The sequence below is a fragment of the Lucilia sericata genome, unplaced genomic scaffold, assembly GCF_015586225.1.
Source record: "Lucilia sericata isolate MDLA Ls3-8-SP2 unplaced genomic scaffold, ASM1558622v1 Contig000058F_arrow, whole genome shotgun sequence".
In the NCBI taxonomy this organism is placed as follows: domain Eukaryota; kingdom Metazoa; phylum Arthropoda; class Insecta; order Diptera; family Calliphoridae; genus Lucilia; species Lucilia sericata.
In genome coordinates, this window is record NW_023994094.1 from 163,038 (window position 1) to 188,315 (window position 25,278).

The 25,278-nt window shown below is 30.4% G+C and overlaps 2 protein-coding genes across 4 annotated transcripts; both read right to left on the minus strand.

The window, feature by feature from the left end:
• Positions 1–2,812: 2,812 nt before the first annotated feature.
• Positions 2,813–6,450, minus strand: LOC119616126. 3 transcript variants are annotated; one of them, XM_037972342.1, is made up of 6 exons: positions 5,473–6,450; positions 5,199–5,392; positions 4,668–4,830; positions 4,494–4,602; positions 3,238–3,432; positions 2,813–3,108 (listed from the first exon to the last, which is right to left on the minus strand). In XM_037972342.1, the coding sequence occupies exons 1-5, from the start codon at positions 5,585–5,587 to the stop codon at positions 3,240–3,242; spliced, it is 774 nt and encodes a 257-aa protein (XP_037828270.1). In that variant the 5' UTR covers positions 5,588–6,450; the 3' UTR covers positions 2,813–3,108; positions 3,238–3,239. The 3 variants fall into 3 exon arrangements, with proteins under 3 accessions (XP_037828270.1, XP_037828269.1, XP_037828268.1); XM_037972341.1 differs by having other exon boundaries at positions 2,934–3,108; positions 3,248–3,429; XM_037972340.1 differs by having other exon boundaries at positions 2,934–3,108; positions 3,248–3,432.
• Positions 6,451–9,092: 2,642 nt separating this feature from the next.
• On the minus strand, positions 9,093–13,516 carry LOC119616134 (fork head domain-containing protein FD3). The gene is made up of 2 exons (XM_037972363.1): positions 13,164–13,516; positions 9,093–10,447 (listed from the first exon to the last, which is right to left on the minus strand). The coding sequence occupies exons 1-2, from the start codon at positions 13,490–13,492 to the stop codon at positions 9,352–9,354; spliced, it is 1,425 nt and encodes a 474-aa protein (XP_037828291.1). The 5' UTR covers positions 13,493–13,516; the 3' UTR covers positions 9,093–9,351.
• Positions 13,517–25,278: the final 11,762 nt, after the last annotated feature.

Below are 25,278 nucleotides of genomic sequence, written 5' to 3' on the forward strand. Positions count from 1 at the left end.
AACTTTCAATAAGTTTTTTTTTAACTTTTTTTTAATTTTTGGACAAAATTGTTTTTGAAAAATTTAAAAAAAATTAATTAACTTTTTATTACGTGAAAATTTTCAAAAACTTTCAATATTTCTTTAATTTAAATTAATTAATTTTTTTTAAAACTTTGGAAATTTTATTTTTTAATTTAAAGAAATCTTAATTATTTTTTAGTTAGTAACGTAGTTAGTTGGTTAGTTAGTTAGTAAGTTAGTTAGTTAGTTAGTTAGTTAGTTAGTCAGTTAGTTAGTCAGTTAGTTAGTTAGTTAGTTAGTTAGTTAGTTAGTTAGTTAGTTAGTTAGTTAGTTAGTTAGTTAGTTAGTTAGTAAGTAGTTAGTTAGTTAGTTAGTTAGTTAGTTAGTTAGTTAGTTAGTTAGTTAGTTAGTTAGTTAGTTAGTTAGGTAGTTAGTTAGTTAGTAGTAGTAGTTAGTTAGTTAGTCAGTTAGTTAGTTAGTTAGTTAGTTAGTTAGTTAGTTAGTTAGTTAGTTAGTTAGTTAGTTAGTTAGTTAGTTAGTTAGTTAGTTAGTTAGTTAGTTAGTTAGTTAGTTAGTTAGTTAGTTAGTTAGTTAGTTAGTTAGTTAGTTAGTTAGTTAGTTAGTTAGTTAGTTAGTTAGTTAGTTAGTTAGTTAGTTAGTTAGTTAGTTAGTTAGTTAGTTAGTTAGTTAGTTAGTTAGTTAGTTAGTTAGTTAGTAGTTAGTAGTTAGTTAGTTAGTTAGTTAGTTAGTTAGTTAGTAGTTAGTTAGTTCGTTAGTTAGTTATGTTAGTTAGTTAGTTAGTTAGTAGTTAGTTAGTTAGTTAGTTAGTTAGTTAGTTAGTTAGTTAGTTAGTTAGTTAGTTAGTTAGTTAGTTAGTTAGTTAGTTAGTTAGTTAGTTAGTTAGTTAGTTAGTTTTAGTTATGTTAGTTAGTTAGTTAGTTAGTATTAGTTAGTTAGTTAGTTAGTTAGTTAGTTAGTTAGTTAGTTAGTTAGTTAGTAGTTAGTTAGTTAGTAGTAGTTAGTTAGTTAGTTAGTTAGTTAGTTAGTTAGTTATAGTCTAGTCTATAGTAGTTAGTCTAGTTATAGTCTAGTCTATAGTCTAGTCTATAGTCTAGTCTATAGTCTAGTCTATAGTCTAGTCTATAGTCTAGTCTATAGTCTAGTCTATAGTCTAGTCTATAGTCTAGTCTATAGTCTAGTCTATAGTCTAGTCTATAGTCTAGTCTATAGTCTAGTCTATAGTCTAGTCTATAGTCTAGTCTATAGTCTAGTCTATAGTCTAGTCTATAGTCTAGTCTATAGTCTAGTCTATAGTCTAGTCTATAGTCTAGTCTATAGTCTAGTCTATAGTCTAGTCTATAGTCTAGTCTATAGTCTAGTCTATAGTCTAGTCTATAGTCTAGTCTATAGTCTAGTCTATAGTCTAGTCTATAGTCTAGTCTACAGTCTAGTCTATAGTCTAGTCTACAGTCTAGTCTATAGTCTAGTCTATAGTCTAGTCTATAGTCTAGTCTATAGTCTAGTCTATAGTCTAGTCTATAGTCTAGTCTATAGTCTAGTCTATAGTCTAGTCTATAGTCTAGTCTATAGTATAGTCTATAGTCTAGTCTTTAGCCTAGTCTTTAGTCTAGTCTATAGTCTAGTCTATAGCCTAGTCTATAGTCTAGTATATAGCCTAGTCTATAGTGTAGTCTATAGTCTAGTCTATAGTCTAGTCTATAGTCTAGTCTAGTCTATAGTCTAGTTAGTCTAGTCTACAGTCTAGTCTATATTCTAGTCTATAGTCTAGTCTATAGTCTAGTCTATAGTCTAGTCTATAGTCTAGTCTATAGTCTAGTCTATAGTCTAGTCTATAGTCTAGTCTATAGTCTAGTCTATAGTCTAGTCTATAGTCTAGTCTATAGTCTAGTCTATAGTCTAGTCTATAGTCTAGTGTATAGTCTGGTCTATAGGCTAGCCATTTGGGAACCTAGGTTTTCATTATTTGTTAAATATTATTGTGACAGTCTGAATCAAAAGCAATCTCGTTATGGTTTCATTGATAGTATATTTCTTTCAACCATCTGACTGCCTCTTCATAAAATGCAAACGTTAATTAAAAGGACATATTCTAGGTGCCAATATTTCAAAAATTGTAAAAGCTTATTTTTTGTTTAATGAGTGTAACATTTTCTAAATTTCATTTTCAACACAATTAAAATAATACCCAAATACTTTGTAAAGCCCTGTTAAAAAACATTTCATAAATTGTTGTTTTCCAGCTCTATTTCCTATTTGCAAACATTTAAATAATTACTTTGGCTTTATCTCAATTAAATAACAAAAGTCAATTTAAAATAACGATACTTTTGCCACCCCTTTCTTACTTTCCTGGTTCCTTTTCACTAACTATCGAAGAAATAATGTAAAGGTTACAAAAGGTTCTAATTACACAATTTAAATTAAACAAAAAAAGCAAGAAAACATATTTAAAAAGAAAAAAAAATGTAACAAACTCATTATAAGCCAAGAAAAACTCCCCAAGTTAAGGGAAACGAATGAGCACAAGTATTTGGCCTTTTAAATAATAAATAACGAAACCTTACAAGTGAAGAAGACGATGGTGATGATGATGATAGAGATACGGAAAAAGGAATATAAAGGAATTTAATTTGTATGTTTGTAGGGGGTGTTTGAAAGGTTGTTGTTTAGCAACCTGAGGTTATTTAACCCCCCAAAATAAAATAAAATAATAATCGTCTTTTACACTAGATAAAATGCTTCTTCTTTTTTTATAGGAGTTTTTTTTTAATTTCATTTGGTTTTTTGTTTTAGTATAGTTTTTGGTTTTTTTATTTTCTTACATTTACATGCATTTACAAAATAAGCACTTTCGTTAAAAATACCGCAAAATTTATTTTACGTTTTCTGTTTTTTTTTTGTTTTGTTTCTTTTTTTTCATTTAAAATTCTAAATAGAAATATCCTATACGAACACAAATATACTTTTTTTTTAATAATATATATTATTACTATAATTATCCAAACTAACTGCTTAAAGCTAAAGATGCGATCGACATTACTACAGCGACAGTTGTCCATTTACGTTGTATATTTGTTGCTTTATCTGAAACGATAAGTTAGTTTGGGTTTTAATAAGGGATTTAAAAGGTTTAAAAGATTTTGAATTTTGACTTATTTTTTTTTATCTGGAGCAAAAAAATTTCTATTCTGAGTAAAGTTTTTCAGGCCTTACCTCTACTTACCATAGAAAATAGTTTCCCGTCTTTTAGTATAATTAGTACCAAGTAGGTAAAATGCACATGTTATCGGTGTGGGTGATTCCAATTTATCTCTAGGTATACGCGTTCGAACTGTCATACTATATAGGCCACTGGCATTCTGATCCATTTGTGTTAATACCGAATCCAAAATTTTTGTATCAAATCTGCTAATTATGAAAATAAATTTATAAAAGTTAGTTGATCTTGGTTTGATGAAAATAAATTTATAAAAGTTAGTTGATCTTGGTTTGATGAAAATAAGGTGAATTTTTTAATATTTCGAATTCTAAGGCAATATGTCGGGAATATTCTAAGAGATGCTGTTTCTAAATATGGACTTATGTCTTGATAAATTGATCATTTGTTATTCTATACTATGGTTTACTAGAGACGTGTTTGGTATATCAGAGCATCAATAACCCAAGACCTCGCTCTTTATTCACAGAGAAAATACTGGGGTAAGTCTGGTATACCCTACATCCCACACCATTCAACCCATAACACAACTCTTTTGTCTGACATATTCATTGACAAAATAACATCAGACACATTCAGTCAGGAATATTGGTAGGGTGAGCTCCCTAATTCATTCTGTGTCCCATTCATTTAACAACAATTCATTTCCAAAATTTGGCCCCACATTCATCCTTCTAGGTGAATAATTACACCTGCGTCAATCTTTAAACCAACATTATTTTCCGACGAACCAGAACATGCAACCCCTAAGGGTACCTTTAGAATAACGGACTCAAGACAAAACTCGAAACAATGTCACCCGATAAATTAGGTTTTCTGGTCAGGCCGCGATTCAAATGAATCCACCCGTTAATAGTCCCGAAAGATTGGAGGTACTGCAATAACTCCAAGGGGAGGGGCGTTTCACGAAGGTAACAGGGTCCTGACGGGAAATATTTAAACTTACATTGTGGATCAGTGTTGCCCATCTTCAATACCAAGCAACCCCTATCAACAGGAAATACTTATACATAATTTCTGCCCTCTTCTCTTTTGGGTCCTATCTAGATCGTCTTTGAATCTAAAAAGGTTCCAGAGTACATATACTTTTGTGGATCTCAGCCCAATATTTCAAAAACTCTTGGACCCCTACACTCTACAGAACAATCGAAAACATTAAGAAAACTTCTATCAAAATCTTTGGATTATATCAATCGAGTGGAATCCTCAAATGGTTTAAATCGATAAAAAAGGTTATTCTTATTCTACTTACATAACTGATAGCACAGGCTGGGGAAATACATTTTGAACGGCACACATAACTTCAACATTCTCTCGTGATCCATCCATTTTGGTTTCAAGCAAAAAATCCGATTCAGGAACTGTAAAAGAAGTAAAATATTAAGAAAAACTACTTTTAATTAAACATAAATTCGAAATTTTTTACCAATTATTTGTAGACGACTACTTCGTTTATCAGTCGATTCGAATGTTTGTACGAAACATGTATATTCACCGGTCATATTCCAATCGGGTCGACGTATTGAAATGACACCCGGACTGCCTTCCAAAGTGAAAATTTCGGTGTTTATTTTTGATTTCATAATACCCTGAAAAATGTACAAAAGTTAAAAATATATTGCAATACTAAAATCTATATATTTTGGACCTTTTCATGAATAATAGGTCCCTGAAATAGTTTTCTTTTGATATACTCATTCGAAATTATCCAAAAAAAAGGAAAGAAAATGGATTTTTTGGAATTTTGATCATATCTTTGATATTAATGAGCTGAGTTTATTGAAAAAAAAAAAAAAAAACAAAATTTCGAAAGCATGATCTTAAAGATATCTGGGGTCTTCAGACAATATCCGGACATATATTTAAAGAAAATATCAGATTCATATAGTCCCATTATAAATATTTTTCCCAGCGAACAATTTCTCACAAAGTTGTATCTTATTACAATCGCACTTACCATTGCAAATCCTTTGACCGAGGGTATCCATTGGTATATGGAATGATTGTTAAACAGCCATTTAAGAACAAAACCTTTCTCTCGAGGCCCCAGTTCATATTCACAGTCTAGCACCAGTGGTTCTGGTTCCGTATGACGTTCCAGTGTGTAGATATGAGGCACCTTAAGGTTTGTTATTCGAACTGACTGGGTAACTGTTGGAAAGTGATGAAAACCATAAAAATATATATGTAAGTACTTCATTCCTGCTTATGATCTGGAGTGATATACTTACTTGTTAAAAGTGACAGCCAAGTCAGCAGTGTTAAACAGATGATGTATCGTCTTAACGCCATTGGATACAACAACAATAGTAGTTGTGATGTTATCAATGATGATGGTGATTTCATTAGTTTCTAATCCAAAAGTAAAACTTTGGATTGAAAACGACTTCCTTTGCAAAAACTGCTTTTGTGTATGTACGAACGAATAAGTAATTGTGTATATTTTTGTTGTTGTTATTGGTAGGTAGAGTATTCGTAAGTTTGTTGTTTGTTTGTTGGTTTGGTATGGATTTCGTTTGATTAAGAGGACTAAAGGATTGTTGGAGTTTTCCAAACACCCGTCTCTGCAGCGGGAGTTAAACGTTGCATTGCGATTTTCTCTATCTCTTATACGGCTCGAAAACTTAAAAAACTAAGGACGTAAATTTCGTTGAATCATTTTATGAAAATAAAATTTTAAGTTTTTCTTTTCTTCCTTTTCTCTATATATTTTTTTTTTTTGATTAATTGACTATAAAATTTTTGTCGTTTACTTTAGTTATTTGCTGTTGTTGTTGTTTTTGTCGTCGCTGCTGGCAATAGTGATGTCGTTGGTGATGATGATGATGAAGATAATAGTGGCAATGATGTTGTTTGGAGTGGGGGAGTTTTAAATAAACGACGAGAGTTACTTTCGCTGTATGGTACCCCACTCTTCACCTCTCTCTAATGTATTATTCCGCTATGTACCTATTGTTTTTTCTTCATCTGATTTCCTTTTTTTTTCCTTTTTTTAACTTTCTAAATTTCTTAACTCATTTTGCTGGTATTTGTTTTATTTTATTATTGCTTTTTTACACCTTTAACACTTGCTTTAGCCGTTGTTTTTTATTTATTATCTTTGCCAAATATTTTCTTGAAATTGTAATACTTTTCTTTTCGTTAGTTTTTATTTTATAATTGTAACTCTAATGCGAAAAATCGACTTCTCTGTGTGGGGGGAGACGATATGTGCGAAGTTTTGGAATGTATTTAGTTGTTAATAGAGTTGACATCTTTTACCTGATTGTAATTAGAAGTCAGTTTGTCTCTTTCCGTTTTGGATTGTGGTGGAGTTATTAAAGCGCAGGCCTTGTCAAGCGAAAAGCTTTATTTTGATAAAAGCTCTGTGTTTTAAGCTTTTATAAAAGCTTTAATTACTGTCCTTTCTGTTGAACAGTCTGACGTTAAGAAAAGCGCATGCGTCAAACTTACACCTGTTCAAATGTCAACTGTCAGCAGAAAGTGCTTATTCTTAGTCCTAAAGGATATTTTCTTTCTATGTATTGTAAAAATACATATCTCATAAGTAAATTTTCCTATTTAACATAAAATGAGGAAACTGATCTTTTTTAAATCCTAAATTTCGTATCAAATGTCAATGTACATGAAAATGCAAAAGAGAAAGTTTTCTGTAGGTCATATAATTTAAAGAAATGCATTAATGTCAGAGGTTTTTGTCAGTTATATTCCCTCTCATTCTCTTTAAGATGTTTTAAATTTGGAGTGCATAGAATGGAAACTCTGGTGTCAAGGACCAACTTTTGTTGTCAAAAACAAAAGCACACGTTTTAGAATGTTGTAAAGCTTTTTTCGTGAGCTTTTTTGAGTTCCGAATCTGTGCTGTCAAGAATCTATGTAACACTGTTGTCAAAAACCTTAGTCGTAATGACAACATTTTTGGAAGAAGTTATAGAGCTTTGTTGTAACTGTAGGGCTCTATGTACATATAGGGTTAATATAGATGGGACACAAAATAAAGTTCAAATGTTGAGGGAATAGTTTTGAATCCCTATATTCCTTGACAAACTAACTAACTAACTAACTACCTACCTACCTACCTACCTACCTAACTAACGAAACGAACGAACGAAACGAACGAACGAACGAACGAAAGAACGAACGAACGAACGAACGAACGAACGAACGAACGAACGAACGAACGAAGAACGAACGAACGAACGAACGAAACGAACGAACGAACGAAACGAACGAAGAACGAACGAACGAAACGAACGAACGAACGAACGAACGAACGAACGAACGAACGAACAAAGAACGAACGAACGAACGAACGAAAACGAAGAAACGAACGAACGAACGAACGAAAGAACGAACGAACGAACGAACGAACGAACGAACGAACGAACGAACGAACGAACGAACGAACGAACGAACGAACGAACGAACGAAACGAACGAAGCGAACGAACGAACGAACGAAAACGAACGAACGAACGAACGAACGAACGAACGAACGAACGACGAACGAACAACGAACGAAACGAACGAACGAACGAAACGAACGAACGAACGAACGAACGAACGAACGAACGAAAACGAACGAAGAGAACGAACGAACGAACGAACGAACAAACGAAGAACGAAACGAACGAACGAACGAACGAACGAACGAACGAACGAACGAACGAACGACGAACGAACGAACGAACGAACGAACGAACGAACGAACGAAACGAACGAACGAACGAAGAAACGAACGAACGAACGAAACGAACGAACGAACGAACGAACGCGAACGAACGAACGAAACGAACGAAAACGAACGAAAACAACGCGAACGAAGAACGAACGAACGAACGAACGAAAACGAACGAACGAACGAGCTAGCTATCGAACGAACTAACGAACGAAAAACGAACGAACTAACGAACTAACTAACTAACTACCTACCTAACTAACTAACTAACTAACTAACTAACTATTTAACTAACTAACAAATAAACTAACTAACTAATAAAGCATTTAATTTAATTTTTACCTTAATTCAGGAATATTTTAACAATTTAACAAATTTGACAAAAATGGGAATTTCTAAAAGAAATCGTGACATTAGTGTTTATAAGTGAATTTTGACCTTCAAGCCATTTTCTGAAGGGGACTTTGTATGGGGGGTAGGGTCAAAGGATCATTACGATCAGCTGTATCATTAAGACTTATATAACACTTAGTTTTGCCGATTTTTTAAGTGATACAAGAACATTTAACATATTTAAGAGCTCAGAAGCAGTATTCAGGAATGGACCGATTTTAGCCATTTTTCAATAGGCTTCGTCCTTGGGTCAAAAGAAGAGTAGTGCCAAATTTCATCAAATTAACTTGAAAATTGCGACCTGTAGAGTGCGCTCAAGGTTTACATGGACACTAAAGCGACTCAGAAAGTGATTCTGAGCCGATTTTTATACTTTAAGGTGGGTGTAGAAACACTAGAATCACTAGGGTATAGTAAATATTTTTAGGGTCAAATGAGGCCCGATTATTACGAAAATTGGCGGTGTAATTTAGACTTTTGTAAAACTGTAATTTTGTTGACATTACAGAACATTTTACAAAGTTATGAGTTCTAAAGCCCTATTCGAGGGTATGGATGCTAGGTGAAATAATGGATGGTCTTTGAGTTAAAAAATGTGTATGAAAATTTCCCCAACTTAATAAACAAGTATTAAATATTGTAATTTATTTTATTTTACAGATTTGTTTCTTTTTTTTAATTTTATTTTAATAATAATTTAATAACATAAGACGTTTCTTAACTACTAAAGTGACATTACATACATAAATGTACATAGAATACATAAAATTTAATGGTTTATTTTTAAAAAGTTTCTCTTGTTTTTTTTTTTTCGATTTTGTTTGACAATTAAGAACATTTACAATAATAACGATTTCTTATTTTCATTATTTTATCGTTTTTCCATAAACTGTGTTGCCACAATTGGTCTCGTTAAAAAAAATAATGAAAATTAAAATTACCAGAAGAAAAATAGTGACGTAGTTGTTGCATTATAGTACCGGCCTCTTAAATTACTACATTCATCTATTTACAGAAGAAAAGTGTTTGAAAATACATTTTCAATCACGTGCCGCATTGGCAGACGTCGCGGTATCTCCATTTCCTATTAATGTTTCGATACGAAAGTCTCTTGTACTACTGTGCTTAGTGGAACGAGCATGTTCATAGTCAAAAGGTAGTAGGGTGGTGCTTTTAAATTGTTCCGCATCTTTAATATTTTGAGGCGGGGATAAAAGACGCGTTTTCGTTAGCTCATGATCATTTTTAGTTGGACGGGCATTTGTTTTGACATTTAACGAGTTGGTTAGTGAGTCATAATTGTTAAAAAGTAATATACATGAGGAAGCATCTTTAAGATTTTGTTTGATATCCGTTTTATGACTTAAATCTTCCGTTTCACCTTGTACATCTAAACGTGTTGTACTGAGACTTTCTATGGAGTCGGAAATATGAGAATCTTGTTCATCAGGACTTTCTATATCGATGCGATCATCATCAGAGTCTTCAGAATCTTGTGAACTGTGGGTTCTTTCGTATTGTTGCTGTTGTAGATGTGTGCTATTAAAACCATTTTCATCAGTACTTGGTGGCATTGCTCCAAAAGCATACAGTTTCATTTTATCCAGTTCACTTGTTCCATTCAAATTTAACACTCCACTCTGCATACGTTCTGCTGCCATCGCAGAACTTTGAGTGAAAGCCTCAAATTTATCATTGTTATTGGGATACATTGATAGATCAGTATTGGCGAAAAAGTTAAATTTCTTTTCTGCTCCCCTTAAAGTGTTCGTATCAAAAACATCAGTCACCGGTGCATGCAACATATCGAAACACTCACGATTACTGCCAAAGTTGGGAACATTGAAATGTACCGGCACTAATGGTACAGGTTTACGTATCCAAAACGGTGATAACGTTCCAAACACACTAGTAAATGGAAATCTTTGTATGGCCGGTGCTCTTTTATAGCGTTTTCGCCGTCGCAAGAAACTGCCGTTGTCAAACATGTCTTCGGCCAGCGGGTCGAGAGTCCAAAAATTACCCTTGCCAGGATTACCGGGCTCTCGAGGAACCTTAATAAAGCAGTCGTTTAGGCTGAGGTTATGACGTATGGAATTTTGCCACGCTGGAAATTTGTCTTTGTAATAGGCGAATCTGTAAGAGAAGAATAAAGTTATGATTAGAAATCTTTTTGTCTAAAAATCGATTTATTTCGTTTTATATGAAAAACTAAATCAGTAAACAATAACATTTAAGGAAGTAAAAAGTATTAGAGCATTACATTTTAAGGCGATGGCTTGCTTGACCGAACGTTTGTCTTCTTAAAATGCGATACGAGGAGCTAAAGAGAATTTTCTACAAGTATTCCTTATTGATGAGTTTATGAACCAAAATAGGTCAATCAATCCGACAGTGAAATTATTTTTTTATTTAATCGAGCGAAATGAAAATCTGTGGTTGGCCACATAGTCAAATTAAACTATTTTTTTTTTGTAGTCTGGCAACTTTAAAACCATGTAAAAAGCTAACGGAATATAAAGAGATTATCGCGATAGATTTTATTTCAGTGATTTCCCTATTTATTTATGAATTGCATGAGTCCAAAAAATAAAAGTAATTGGTATTTACAATAAATTAACGTGATTCAGTAGTGTATAAATCGTGTGTGAAATAAAAAGTGAGTATGAAAAATGTGAAATGATGAATCAAGGCAAAAAATGCAGGGAATTTGAAGAAATGCTATCGAACTACGATCAAATGATTGCAAATGCCTAGAAATACGAGACTCGCAGTCGGAAGCGAAAAATATCAAGTTTAAATGACCGCCGGATAGATTCCTTAGTAAAATTTACCCTTTTTAAACTTCCTGTAAGTGTTGTAACTATTCGTAGGCGATTGCAGGAGAACAAACTATTTGCTTGAGATCCGCAAAAAAGTATACTTACTAGCAGCGGCAAGATTGCAATAAATCCCCGAACACAACAAGTGGTCAAAGGGAAAATTGAGAAATGTTTTGTGGACTGAAAAAAAGGAAAATTACATTGTTTGCTGGAACGGGATCCAGGCACTAAATTCGAAGTTCCTCGAAAACCAAATTTCCATACAACGGTTTGAGACCAAAAAGTGTACATGAACATATTGGATTATGGTAGAATATGCAGAGTGTAATTTGCCACTTAAATGGGTCTTTTAACAAGATAATGACCTGTAAAACATATGCAAATTGGTAAAGGAGGGATTTCGGATCAATACCGTTGAGTTTATCAAGATCAATAAAACATATGGATGGGGGATGTTTTAATATATGTTGCGGAACGAAATCCGTAAAATACAGAAAAATTGGTAAAATCGAATTCTCTTAAAGCGATGTCAGAATTTAAACGACTCTATGCCGCGCATTGAAAATACATGCTATGCTACCAAATCTTCATCGTATTTAAAGTTTTGGGATAATATCCATAAGCTTTTTTATTTAAATTTGTAATATACCCCAGGAAAACTAAACAAAAAAATAAGCAATTTGGGGAATTTCAGCTTCCCCTTAGGAATTAAAAGTCACCAATTGAAAAAATAATGTGACTATTGTTCAAAAACAACTAATGTTATGCGAAAATATTCCTCAACTAAAATGTAGGAAATTCAATTCTATATAGAAATTATAATAACATCAAAACGCGTACGATGCATAATAAGCGGGATATTCACACAAAACAGATTTTTGTAACCTTTGACCTCCAATATCTCGCTTAGCGTACAAGATTTTTCGGTGACTTTTAATCTCTTACTAATTATGCTAACGAGAAGCTACTATGTGCCAATTTTCATTTAGCTATCTAAAATTCCGCAGCAAAACCTTTATTTTCCTGGACTAATAGTAAATATTAATACTAAAATACTGCTATTATTTTGAACATAAATGTTTATTTTTTTTACATTCTTGTTGAAAATTACACAGGCCGACGATGAAAAAGTTTTTGAAATAATTTTTACTAATTCCAGTGTTATTTGCTGTGCTTATTCCGAAAATGGAAATAAGTTATATCGCCCTTCAATTTTTCACATTTTAATCTTTTAGTCCCCGTGATTGAATGCTTGTATCCCAAATATTATATTCAGTAATTATATAGAAGTTGCCTCTAGAATTATACTCTAAGTTATAAAAATGCCTAATGGGAAAATTCGGGGCGATAGGACCACTCTAATTGGTGCTGCTTTCTAACGAAAATTAATTCTAAACTTACGAAATTTCCATGAATCGCACTTTAATTCAATCTGCTTAAAAATCTTAGGATGTTTTAATATAAGCGCCGCCGCTATATCAGTCATATGTATCTTACAGAGAAATATCGAAATCAAACTATGAAAACTATTGTATACAATGGTATACAACCGATTTGTATTAAGAACTTATGAAACGGAGCGATACTAAATCCAAACGTTGTGTGCCTCCGGTGGGGTTAGTAGTGTTCTAGTCTGTTAGACCGGTGGTCGTAGGTTCGACTCCTACCAGAAACACTGGCAAAAGAGCACACAACCCGATGTAGGCATAGGTGTATTTCTTCGGATTTGATTTTACATTCATCCTCCTTTCAAACTAAATCAAAACTTTTATAAAATTATAATTTTCGATCTCAAATTTTTCTGACATCTAAGAGTTTTTGATAATTGAAAATGTTTTAATTATTTCATCAACAATAGACCTTTCGTCCAAAAACACATAAAAAGTGAAAGGATCGAACGAGAGACTTGAAAAGAATTTGTTCAAAAATTGTTTGAACCGGTAAAATCAGTATAGCGTCGGTACTTTTTCTAATAAGATAAATGTGGACTTATATATAATCAAAAAAATTTAATCATTTAATTTTCTTACCTTGACATTATAAAATCACATATTCCGCTTAAAGTTAATTTCTTTTGTGGTGATTGCAAAATGGCCATTGTGATAAGAGCAATATATGAATAAGGAGGTTTTACTAGGGGCGAATTAACTTTATCGGCATCTTCATTGGCCGACGCTATTTCTTCCTGAATTGTTGGATGATGATGTTGCTGCTGCTGTTGTTGATTATTGGTAGTGGAATGATTTAAACTAGGAGCATTACGCCGTTTCAAATGGGGAGGTGGTGATAGGGAAACATTTGTCAAATGAGGGGCACAGCCCGTTACATTGACAACAGCTAAATCCGTAGAAGTATGCATAACCGTGGGTATAATGGAATTTGTATGTAATTAAATACAACCTTTGGAAAACCCAATGCAGAGAAGATTGTTTTTTTTTTTGGGAAATTTGATTGTAAACTTAGAAAGTTTTTTTTTTTTTTGTTAAAAAAAATAATTTATTATTTTTTAGGAACTTTTTGTTTTTTTTTTTCTTTTATTATTTACTTTTGTGGTTTAATATTATAATTCATTTGCATTTCTTTTTTTTTAATTTTTAGGAATTTTATAACATAAATAATGTTTTATTTGTTAAAAATTTATTATTGTTTTTCAAATACTTTAGATTTAGAATATTTGTTTTAACACTTAAAATCACTTTGCACTGCATTTAAAATATTTTCAATTTAAATTTTTTATGTCTTGATGTCATTTATGCCTTGTAACTAGCTCTAACAAATTTGCATTACATCCGTTTTGATTTAACTTGCAAGTAAAAATTTAATAATTTTGAACGGAACGCGCCAAAATAACAACTCGACATGTCCTGCGCTACGTTCGTTTTTGTCTGAGAATGACGGAATTCTTTTTACAAATGTCTATCTAATCGAATAGACAATTCTGAAAGTGTGCTCTGCCTTCCCGGCTGGCTGTTTGGCTGGATGGCTGACTGACAGGCTGGCTGGTTGGTTACTCGGGTTGCTGCTGCACCCAAAACAAACAAAGCAATAAACTTTGTTAGGAAAGAGGCAGAGGCTCGAAGTTCCTGTGAGTGAATGAGTGAGTGTGTGCGTTTGAATTTTATATTTTTTTATTCCATCATGATGTGATAAAAGCATCAAAGCGAAATCTCTTTCTCTCTCTCCCTGCCGACAACAACGGAACGGAAAAAAACAAACTGTTTTTCTACACAACTCAAACATTTATTTATCCGTAACCGCTGTCGTTTTCATCGCATTTGTCGTTGTTATGTTGTTGTTTTATGCCAAAATAACATTGAGCTGTGATGCAGCGGCCACTGCCCTGCTCTTCGTCCTCATAAACTTGCTACAATCTGATATGATGCTAGACGTTGTAAATAACAGAGAGAGATGGATGTATTCAATTGGATGTTATGGGTATGAAAGGGATGCAAATATCATTGGGTTATATTGGCAGAGGAAGTGTGAGTGGGTGCTTAATTTCCTAAAGGGATGAATGTAACTGAGATTGTTGTATCACAAATAAAAACAAACAAAGGATGTGTTCGAGAAAATGTTAAGCGGATGTTTGTGTGTATTAATATGTGTATGAGTGTGTCTGTGTATGTCTAAATGTGGAGCGTATGGCAGTCAGTCATCCTTCTTTGTATGTATCATTTTGTTGAAACAACAACATAAAATGGCGTAATCCCAATTAATTTTAATACATACAAAACTTAAGTGACATGATCCAATAAAAAACTTTTTGTTTTAATTGCAGATAGATAGATAGATAGATAGATAGATAGATAGATAGATAGATAGATAGATAGATAGATAGATAGATGATAGATAGATAGATAGATAGATAGATAGATAGATAGATAGATAGATAGATAGATAGATAGAGATAGATAGATAGATAGATGATAGATAGATAGATAGATAGAGATAGTAGATAGATAGATAGTAGATAGATAGATATAGATAGATAGATAGATAGATAGAAGATAGATAGATAGATAGATAGATAGATATAGATAGATAGAGATAGATAGATAGATAGATAGATAGATAGATAGATAGATAGATAGATAGATAGATAGATAGATAGATAGATAGATAGATAGATGATAGATAGATAGATAGATAGATAGATAGATAGATAGATAGATAGATAGATAGATAGATATGATAGATAGATAGATAGAGAGATAGATAGATAAGATAGATAGAAGATAGATAGAGATAGATAGATAGATAGATAGATAGATAGATAGATAGATAGATAGATAGATAGATAGTAGATAGATAGATAGATAGATAGATAGATAGATAGATCGATAGATAGATAGATAGATAGATAGATAGATAGATAGATAGATAGATAGATAGATAGATAGATAGATAGATAGATAGATAGATGATAGATAGATAGATAGATAGATAGATAGATAGATAGATAGATAGATAGATAGAAGATAGATAGATAGATAAGATAGATACATAGATAGATAGATAGATAAGATAGATAGATAGATAGATAGATAATAGATAGATAGATAGTAGATAGATAGATAGATAGATAGATAGATAGATAGATAGATAGATAGATAGATAAGATAGATAGATAGATAGATAGATAGATAGACTAGATAGATAGATAGATAGATAGATAGATAGATAGATAGATAGATAGATAGATAGATAGATAGATAGATAGATAGATAGATAGATAGATAGATAGATAGATAGTAGATAGATAGATAGTAGATAGATAGATAGATAGATAGATAGATAGATAGATAGATAGATAGATAGATAGATAGATAGATAGATAGATAGATAGATAGATAGATAGATAGATAGATAGATAGATAGATAGATAGATAGATAGATAGATAGATAGATAGATAGATAGATAGATAGATAGATAGATAGATAGATAGATAGATAGATAGATAGATAGATAGATAGATAGATAGATAGATAGATAGATAGATAGATAGATAGATAGATAGATAGATAGATAGATAGATAGATAGATAGATAGATAGATAGATAGATAGATAGATAGATAGATAGATAGATAGATAGATAGATAGATAGATAGATAGATAGATAGATAGATAGATAGATAGATAGATAGATAGATAGATAGATAGATAGATAGATAGATAGATAGATAGATAGATAGATAGATAGATAGATAGATAGATAGATAGATAGATAGATAGATAGATAGATAGATAGATAGATAGATAGATAGATAGATAGATAGATAGATAGATAGATAGATAGATAGATAGATAGATAGATAGATAGATAGATAGATAGATAGATAGATAGATAGATAGATAGATAGATAGATAGATAGATAGATAGATAGATAGATAGATAGATAGATAGATAGATAGATAGATAGAGATAGATAGATAGATAGATAAATAAATAAATCGATATATAAATAGATAGATGGATAAATAGCTTAATAAATATTTTTGAAATTTAAAATATAATGAAAATGCTTACTGGGTTCTTATTGCTGTATAATGGGTCTTATTCTACTGATACCTACAACTACCATTGAATAGGTACAACTCAGCTAGGGAGAAGCAGGAGGTTTAATTTACACACACACATGTACATACATACTTTGGAAAAAAGTATTTTCAAGTGAGCTAATGGAAAGAGTGGATGAATAAATGAATGAATGGGTTCCTCTTAAGCTAGTTGCTGTTGTTTTATTATACTTTTAACTTTTTTTCTGTTTTTCTTTTATTTTTCTTGTTTGATATTCAGTTTGTGTGCTTTTTTTTTGCTCTCTTGTTGATTTTTTTTATGTGTAGATACCTTTATAACTTTGATGTGCCTTTTAATAATAATATTTTATTATGTCACACAAATACACAAACACTCACATACTTACGTACATATAAAATCATACTGCAGCCACTAAATACACATACTAGAGTAGTACAATATGGCAACCATATCTAAATTAGACGGCTTCAAAAATTTCTAATAGTATTGCTACTTTTTATTAAAAAATCGACTTTACATCAGTTTTAAGTAAAGGATTTTCGGGAACATATCTCTATGTGGGTCTGATTTAATCAAGGACTAATCTTCATATAATTTGGCAGAGTTTTATCAAATTATTTAATTGCTATATGAAGAAAGTGTGATATTTAAAAGAGGGTTTAAATGGAATCAGGATTTCATTAGCTTTTAAAATGTTATCTTTTGGAATCTGTCTAATAACAGTAAATATGTATACATTTATATAATCTTAAGTTATGTAGTTGTCGGTTGGCAATGTTTGTCAGGATATATGTAAGTACTACAAATACATTCATACATACATATGTATGTATGTGATTTGTGTGTGCAAATTTATCTACTATGTGTGAGTATTTTATATAAATTTTTTATTCCATTATATTTTTATTGTTGTTGTTCTTGTTCTTGTAGTATATCGAGTGTTGAGTTCAGTTATAAATGCACAAGTTTGCATTTTTATGTGCGAAAGTTTTTTTAACCATAAGTTTATTTTCATTCTTTCTTTCTGGTGTTTTTTTCTATGTGAATTTTTATTTTAAATATTTTTTTACAGTTCAATCTGTCATATATTATATACATACATAAGTAAATACATGTGTACTATGTACATAACAAAGTTAACGTTTTAAAATCCTATTTGTTTGTATGCGTTAATATACAAATATATGAATCCTGATTCCTTTTTTCCATTTTTTGTTTTCTTGTATAAATGAAAATAATGTCAATATTAAGATAAGCATTTTTCAGTGATTATATTTTGTGTTTAATCGAATAAATACTAAATAAATGTGTGTATAATTTAAAATAATATTTTTGTAGAAATGAATTTAATTAATTTTGCAAAAATTTAATAATATCCTTTTCTTCTAAGTATTTGTTTTAATTTTCTCAACAAATTAATTACACTTATAAAATTGTACAGAAATCATCAACTATAGGAACAGATTATTATTACATATGTAATTAGTAGGTAGATAGATAGATAGATAGATAGATAGATAGATAGATAGATAGATAGATAGATAGATAGATAGATAGATAGATAGATAGATAGACAGATAGATAGATAGATAGATAGATAGATAGATAGATAGATAGATAGATAGATAGATAGATAGTTAGTTAGTTAGTAGTTAGTTAGTTAGTTAGTTAGTTAGTTAGTTAGTTAGTTAGTTAGTTAGTTAGTTAGTTAGTTAGTTAGTTAGTTAGTTAGTTAGTTAGTTAGTTAGTTAGTTAGTTAGTTAGTTAGTTAGTTAGTTAGTTAGTTAGTTAGTTAGTTAGTTAGTTAGTTAGTTAGTTAGTTAGTTAGTTAGTTAGTTAGTTAGTTAGTTAGTTAGTTAGTTAGTTAGTTAGTTAGTTAGTTAGTTAGTTAGTTAGTTAGTTAGTTAGTTAGTTAGTTAGTTAGTTAGTTAGTTAGTTAGTTAGTTAGTTAGTTAGTTAGTTAGTTAGTTAGTTAGTTAGTTAGTTAGTTAGTTAGTTAGTTAGTTAGTAGTTAGTTAGTTAGTTAGTTAGTTAGTTAGTTAGTTAGTTAGTTAGTTAGTTAGTTAGTTAGTTAGTTAGTTAGTTAGTTAGTTAGTTAGTTAGTTAGTTAGTTAGTTAGTTAGTTAGTTAGTTAGTTAGTTAGTTAGTTAGTTAGTTAGTTAGTTAGTTAGTTAGTTAGTTAGTTAGTTAGTTAGTTAGTTAGTTAGTTAGTTAGTTAGTTAGTTAGTTAGTTAGTTAGTTAGTTAGTTAGTTAGTTAGTTAGTTAGTTAGTAGTTAGTTAGTTAGTTAGTTAGTTAGTTAGTTAGTTAGTTAGTTAGTTAGTTAGTTAGTTAGTAGTTAGTTAGTTAGTTAGTTAGTTAGTTAGTTAGTTAGTTAGTTAGTTAGTTAGTAGTTAGTTAGTTAGTTAGTTAGTTAGTTAGTTAGTTAGTTAGTTAGTTAGTTAGTTAGTTAGTTAGTTAGTTAGTTAGTTAGTTAGTTAGTTAGTTAGTTAGTTAGTTAGTTAGTTAGTTAGTTAGTAGTTAGTTAGTTAGTTAGTTAGTTAGTTAGTTAGTAGTTAGTTAGTTAGTTAGTTAGTTAGTTAGTTAGTTAGTTAGTTAGTTAGTTAGTTAGTTAGTTAGTTAGTTAGTTAGTTAGTTAGTTAGTTAGTTAGTTAGTTAGTTAGTTAGTTAGTAGTTAGTTAGTTAGTTAGTTAGTTAGTTAGTTAGTTAGTTAGTTAGTTAGTTAGTTAGTTAGTTAGTTAGTTAGTTAGTTAGTAGTAGTTAGTTAGTTAGTTAGTTAGTTAGTAGTAGTAGTAGTTAGTTAGTTAGTTAGTAGTTAGTTAGTTAGTTAGTTAGTTAGTTAGTTAGTTAGTTAGTTAGTTATTAATCATAATCAAACCATAACTTTAAGAACTGCAGAAAATACTGCAATTGACCTCTTCCGTTTGACCTATCCAATATCGAGATCTTAGAGAACATTAATCTCGAATTTTCGCGATATTTTTCGGATGTTTTCATTAAACTTGTACACATCGCACTTAGTACAACATAGTTATGAATAATTTACTTTTACGCAGGTATCAGTTTTTTTACTAATAAAACAATTAAATAATATATGTATGTATATTTGTAATACTATTGAATTCATGATGCTGTAAAATATTTTATTAAATCAATTTCAACTTCGTTTCTTTTATGGCTTCATCAGAAATCCCTCCATATAAATGTCCTCTTTCATACAAAAATCATATACAATTGAGAAACAATTTAGTCAAGAATAACAAGTATTCAAGGGTACTTGAATAATTTTCATAAGTATTGAATATTTTATACACTGGGATATAAGTACACCAGTACCTCGTTTTCTGAGCTTAATTTATAGTTTAATTTTTGCAATTTGCATTAAAAGGTGGGAGAAGAATTCGATTTACATATTATTTTTCAGAGGCGTTCCTATTGTGTTAATCGAGGTATAGGTGTATACATTTATTTTTATATAGAAAAAATAAATACAATTTGAAGTGATATATTGTCGCATTTATACAAGTATTTTGTATTTATCGTTACTTACAACTTGATGATGAAACTTTAGCCCACATACACGAGTACTTTCATCTATAGGAAAGCATTGTAGGCATTGTTTGTTATTGGGTAGAAAGGATAAAAAATATACATTTTCCTGCCTATCTCCCTGTTTACCATTAAACGGGCGATTTCATCATTTCGATTTATTTTATTTTTGTTTTATTAGTACAACAACAAGAACTACTTATTCAATTCTGTTGTATTGTGTTGAGATTTTTTTATTATTATTTTCAATAACATTCATTCATACTTCAGACACATACATACATACACATTTAATACTTGAATATCTATCGCTGAAGTTATTTATATGTATAATATATATGAGGAGTATGAGGATGAACATAGATTTTATAAGATAGTTGAGAATGAGTTCGAATCCTGAGTGTAATAATGGTGCTGATGATATTTTTTTTTTTTGTTGCTTGATATTGTTTTCGAAAACACATTTATTTTTTATTGTTAACTATACAACAACAACTACTCACCGTTGTGTTCGTTTAGTCTATTGTAGTGTTGTTGTCTGTTGTTCTTTCATTGTCAATATTTTTACTTGTACAGTATACATAGTAGTTGAGTTAGTTTCATAGTGTTGAGGTCGAACAGTGAAGGCTTTTCGAAATGGTCCACAAAAGTCCAGACTAGTCTATAGTCTGGGATGTAGTGTAGTCTATATTCTGGACTATAGTCCAGACTATAGCTTGGACTATTGTTTAATCTATAGTCTGGACTATACTTAGTTTAGTCTATAGTTTGTATTCGAACAATGTGGATCATAGTTTAGTCTATAGCCTGGACTATAGTTTAGTCTATAGCCTGGACTATAGTTTAGTCTATAGCCTGGACTATAGTTTAGTCTATAGCCAGTGCTATAGTTTAGTCTATAACCTGGACTATAGCTTAGTCTATAGTTTGGACTATAGTCTAGTCTATAGTTTGAACTATAGTCTAGTCTATAGTTTGAACTTTAGTCTAGTCTGTAGTTTGAACCATAGTCCAATCTACAATTTGGACTATTGTCTAGTCTATAATTTGGACTATAGTCCAGTCTATAGATTGGACTACAGTCTGATCTATAGTCTAGTCTATTGTTTGAATATAGTCTTGACTATTGTCTAGTCTGGACTACCTAGACTACTAGTTTATAGTCTTGACTATAGTCTATAGTTTGGATAATAATGTAGTCTATAGTCTATAATCTGGACTATAGTCTAGTCTATATTCTGGACTATAGTCTATGGTCTGGTCAATTGTCCAGTCTATAGTCTGCACTATAGTCTGGATTATAGTCTAGTCCATAGTCTGGAATATTATAATAATGTGAACTATTGTCTAGTCTATAGACTATAGTTTAGTCTATAGTCTGGACTATAGTTTGGATAATAGTCTAGTCTATAGTTTGAACTATAATCTATTCTATAGTTTGAACTTTAGTCTAATCTGTAGTTTGGACTATAGTCCAATTATAGTTTGTATTATATCACGTATATAATCTGGACTATATCTTGACTATAGTCAAGTTTGGACTACATACTAGTCTATATTCTGGACTATAGTCTATAGTTTGGACTATAGTTAAGTCTATAGTCTGAACAATAGTATAATCTATAGTCTGGATTATTGTCTAGTATATAGTCTGGACTACAGTCTAGTGTATAGTCCGAATTATAGTATAGCCTGTAGTCTGTATTCTCAGTCTCTATAGTATAGTATTCTGAGGTCTATATTCTGGACTATTGTGTAGTCTATATACTAGATTACAGTCTAGACTAGTCTATAGTCTGGACTATAGTTTAGACTATATTCGAGTCTGCACTATAGTGTAGTTTATAGTTTGGACTATAGTTTTTACCTTATAGTCTATAGTCAAGTCTATATTCTGGACTATAGTATACAATTTAATCTATAGTTTGGACTGTAGTCTATGGTCTAGACTATAGTCTAGATAGGTGTGTTCGGGTAAAATCCGGTTCTTGCGTATTTCTGATTTTATAGAAACATCTTGAATTGTCCTCGTTATTAGTTTCATACATACTTCTCAAGAATCTCATATACATGCTGTAAGTATTTGTTGTTTTGTAAATTTTTATTGTTGTTGCTGTTGGTTTCTTTATTGCGACAAATATTGTTGTTGATGTCGAACTGCTTTAATAATTCAAGTGTCAAATTCTTATTTGTCTTTTGCCGATTTCGCAATAATGCTTTGTTTGTCATTGCCATAGTACATGCTATTATATAGAGAATATATTGTAAAATACACTTAGAAAAATTTAAGGTTATTAAAATTTTTTAAACCAAATTTACAGATACATATTTGTAATTATAAAATGCAATAAATTGGCGAACCAAATTTGGAAGTACTTTATCTATAAAATAAAAAATTACCAAAAATTTTATCATATATTTCTCTCACTGTTAAAATCCTGGTCTATGTATATATTTTGATTTAATATGTATATCACTCCCAGTGTATGTCTATAAGCAATGTAACTGTAGTGTGTATAAGTGTTTTTGATTATTTTGGTGTTTCACTAAATTTGCTGACAAAGAACGGATTATTTTCCGTATCCTGCCGTTTTTTTATTTTTTTTTCTTGCTGTAAGAAGGATGTGGTCTATTCATGTCAACATGCCTTTTTTATTATTATTTGGTTCGAATTAAGTCGGTGCACAAGCAATTTAATTGTCTCTCTCTCTCTCTGTCACTCTACCCCTGTTAATAAATGTTTAAATTAACAAGAGGACTCTAGTAAGAAATTTCAAGCTGTGATTGGTAATAATACGTAACTATATGCGACAGGAGTACATAGTTGTTTTCTTTATTATATTGATATCTATTTAAGTGCATTTAATGCAATGCCAAACCATCCGCGTCTAAATAGCAGCAAATTTTATGGATTAAATAGAGAATGGTTTTGTATTCGAACAATGTGGCCTTATGGTTTGATGGGGATTTAACTTTTTAAAATGTTTTAGAAGGAAGTTTTAGACATGATGATTAGAAATTGGGCAATTTTAATAGTCAATTGACTTTGAAGAATGTTTCATTATGTAGTTGAGGAAGTTGTGGTATTTTGATACACATATATACATATGTATGTACATTTTTATATACATACATACATTTATTTGTGATCAGAAACATCATAACTTATAAATTCCACTTCTTTAAGTGGTGCTGGAAAATTAGAAAGCATTGAAAAACATTGTTTGCCACTATAGATAATCATCAAAACATCCGATCTGATACTTTTCAATGCCGACCCTTATGTAATACAAAATTTCAGATCGTATGCTAATTTAGAAATCACAGATCCTGCCGCAATAGCATTTTGTTTCGAAAACACATTCTAATTTCAAAATTAATCTAGAATGTAATAGATTTCTTGGGTAATATCGAATGTCATCATCTCAAGAAACAGAATTACACCATCTGTAATTCGGGCCAAGGTTAAATGTGGATATGAATATCTATCAGAAATACTACATCGTTTCTATAGATAGATAGATAGATAGATAGATAGATAGATAGATAGATAGATAGATAGATAGATAGATAGATAGATAGATAGATAGATAGATAGATAGATAGATAGATAGATTAGATAGATAGATAGATAGATAGATAGATAGATAGATAGATAGATAGATAGATAGATAGATAGATAGATAGATAGATAGATAGATAGATAGATAGATAGATAGATAGATAGATAGATAGATAGATAGATAGATAGATAGATAGATAGATAGATAGATAGATAGATAGATAGATAGATAGATAGATAGATAGATAGATAGATAGATAGATAGATAGATAGATAGATAGATAGATAGATAGATAGATAGATAGATAGATAGATAGATAGATAGATAGATAGATAGATAGATAGATAGATAGATAGATAGATAGATAGATAGATAGATAGATAGATAGATAGATAGATAGATAGATAGATAGATAGATAGATAGATAGATAGATAGATAGTAGATAGATAGATAGATAGATAGATAGATAGATAGATAGATAGATAGATAGATAGATAGATAGATAGATAGATAGATAGATAGATAGATAGATAGATAGATAGATAGATAGATAGATAGATAGATAGATAGATAGATAGATAGATAGATAGATAGATAGATAGATAGATAGATAGATAGATAGATAGATAGATAGATAGATAGATAGATAGATAGATAGAATAGATAGATAGATAGATAGATAGATAGATAGATAGATAGATAGATAGATAGATAGATAGATAGATAGATAGATAGATAGATAGATAGATAGATAGATAGATAGATAGATAGATAGATAGATAGATAGATAGATAGATAGATAGATAGATAGATAGATAGATAGATAGATAGATAGATAGATAGATAGATAGATAGATAGATAGATAGATAGATAGATAGATAGATAGATAGATAGATAGATAGATAGATAGATAGATAGATAGATAATAGATAGATAGATTAGATAGATAGATAGATAGATAGATAGATAGATAGATAGATAGATAGATAGATAGATAGATAGATAGATAGATAGATAGATAGATAGATAGATAGATAGATAGATAGATAGATAGATAGATAGATAGATAGATAGATAGATAGATAGATAGATAGATAGATAGATAGATAGATAGATAGATAGATAGATAGATAGATAGATAGATAGATAGATAGATAGATAGATAGATAGATAGATAGATAGATAGATAGATAGATAGATAGATAGATAGATAGATAGATAGATAGATAGATAGATAGATAGATAGATAGATAGATAGATAGATAGATAGATAGATAGATAGATAGATAGATAGATAGATAGATAGATAGATAGATAGATAGATAGATAGATAGATAGATAGATAGATAGATAGATAGATAGATAGATAGATAGATAGATAGATAGATAGATAGATAGATAGATAGATAGATAGATAGATAGATAGATAGATAGATAGATAGATAGATAGATAGATAGATAGATAGATAGATAAATAGATAGATAGTTTGG

Coding starts and splice junctions, on each gene's coding strand:
- LOC119616126 (XM_037972340.1), bottom strand. CDS start 5,587: ATGAAATCACCATCATCATTGATAACATCACAACTACTATTGTTGTTG. Junction 4,831..5,198: donor CGGTCAAAGGATTTGCAATG/GTAAGTGCGATT, acceptor TACATTTTTCAG/GGTATTATGAAATCAAAAAT. Junction 4,603..4,667: donor TAGTCGTCTACAAATAATTG/GTAAAAAATTTC, acceptor CTTCTTTTACAG/TTCCTGAATCGGATTTTTTG.
- LOC119616134 (XM_037972363.1), bottom strand. CDS start 13,492: ATGCATACTTCTACGGATTTAGCTGTTGTCAATGTAACGGGCTGTGCC. Junction 10,448..13,163: donor TGTGATTTTATAATGTCAAG/GTAAGAAAATTA, acceptor CTTCTCTTACAG/ATTCGCCTATTACAAAGACA.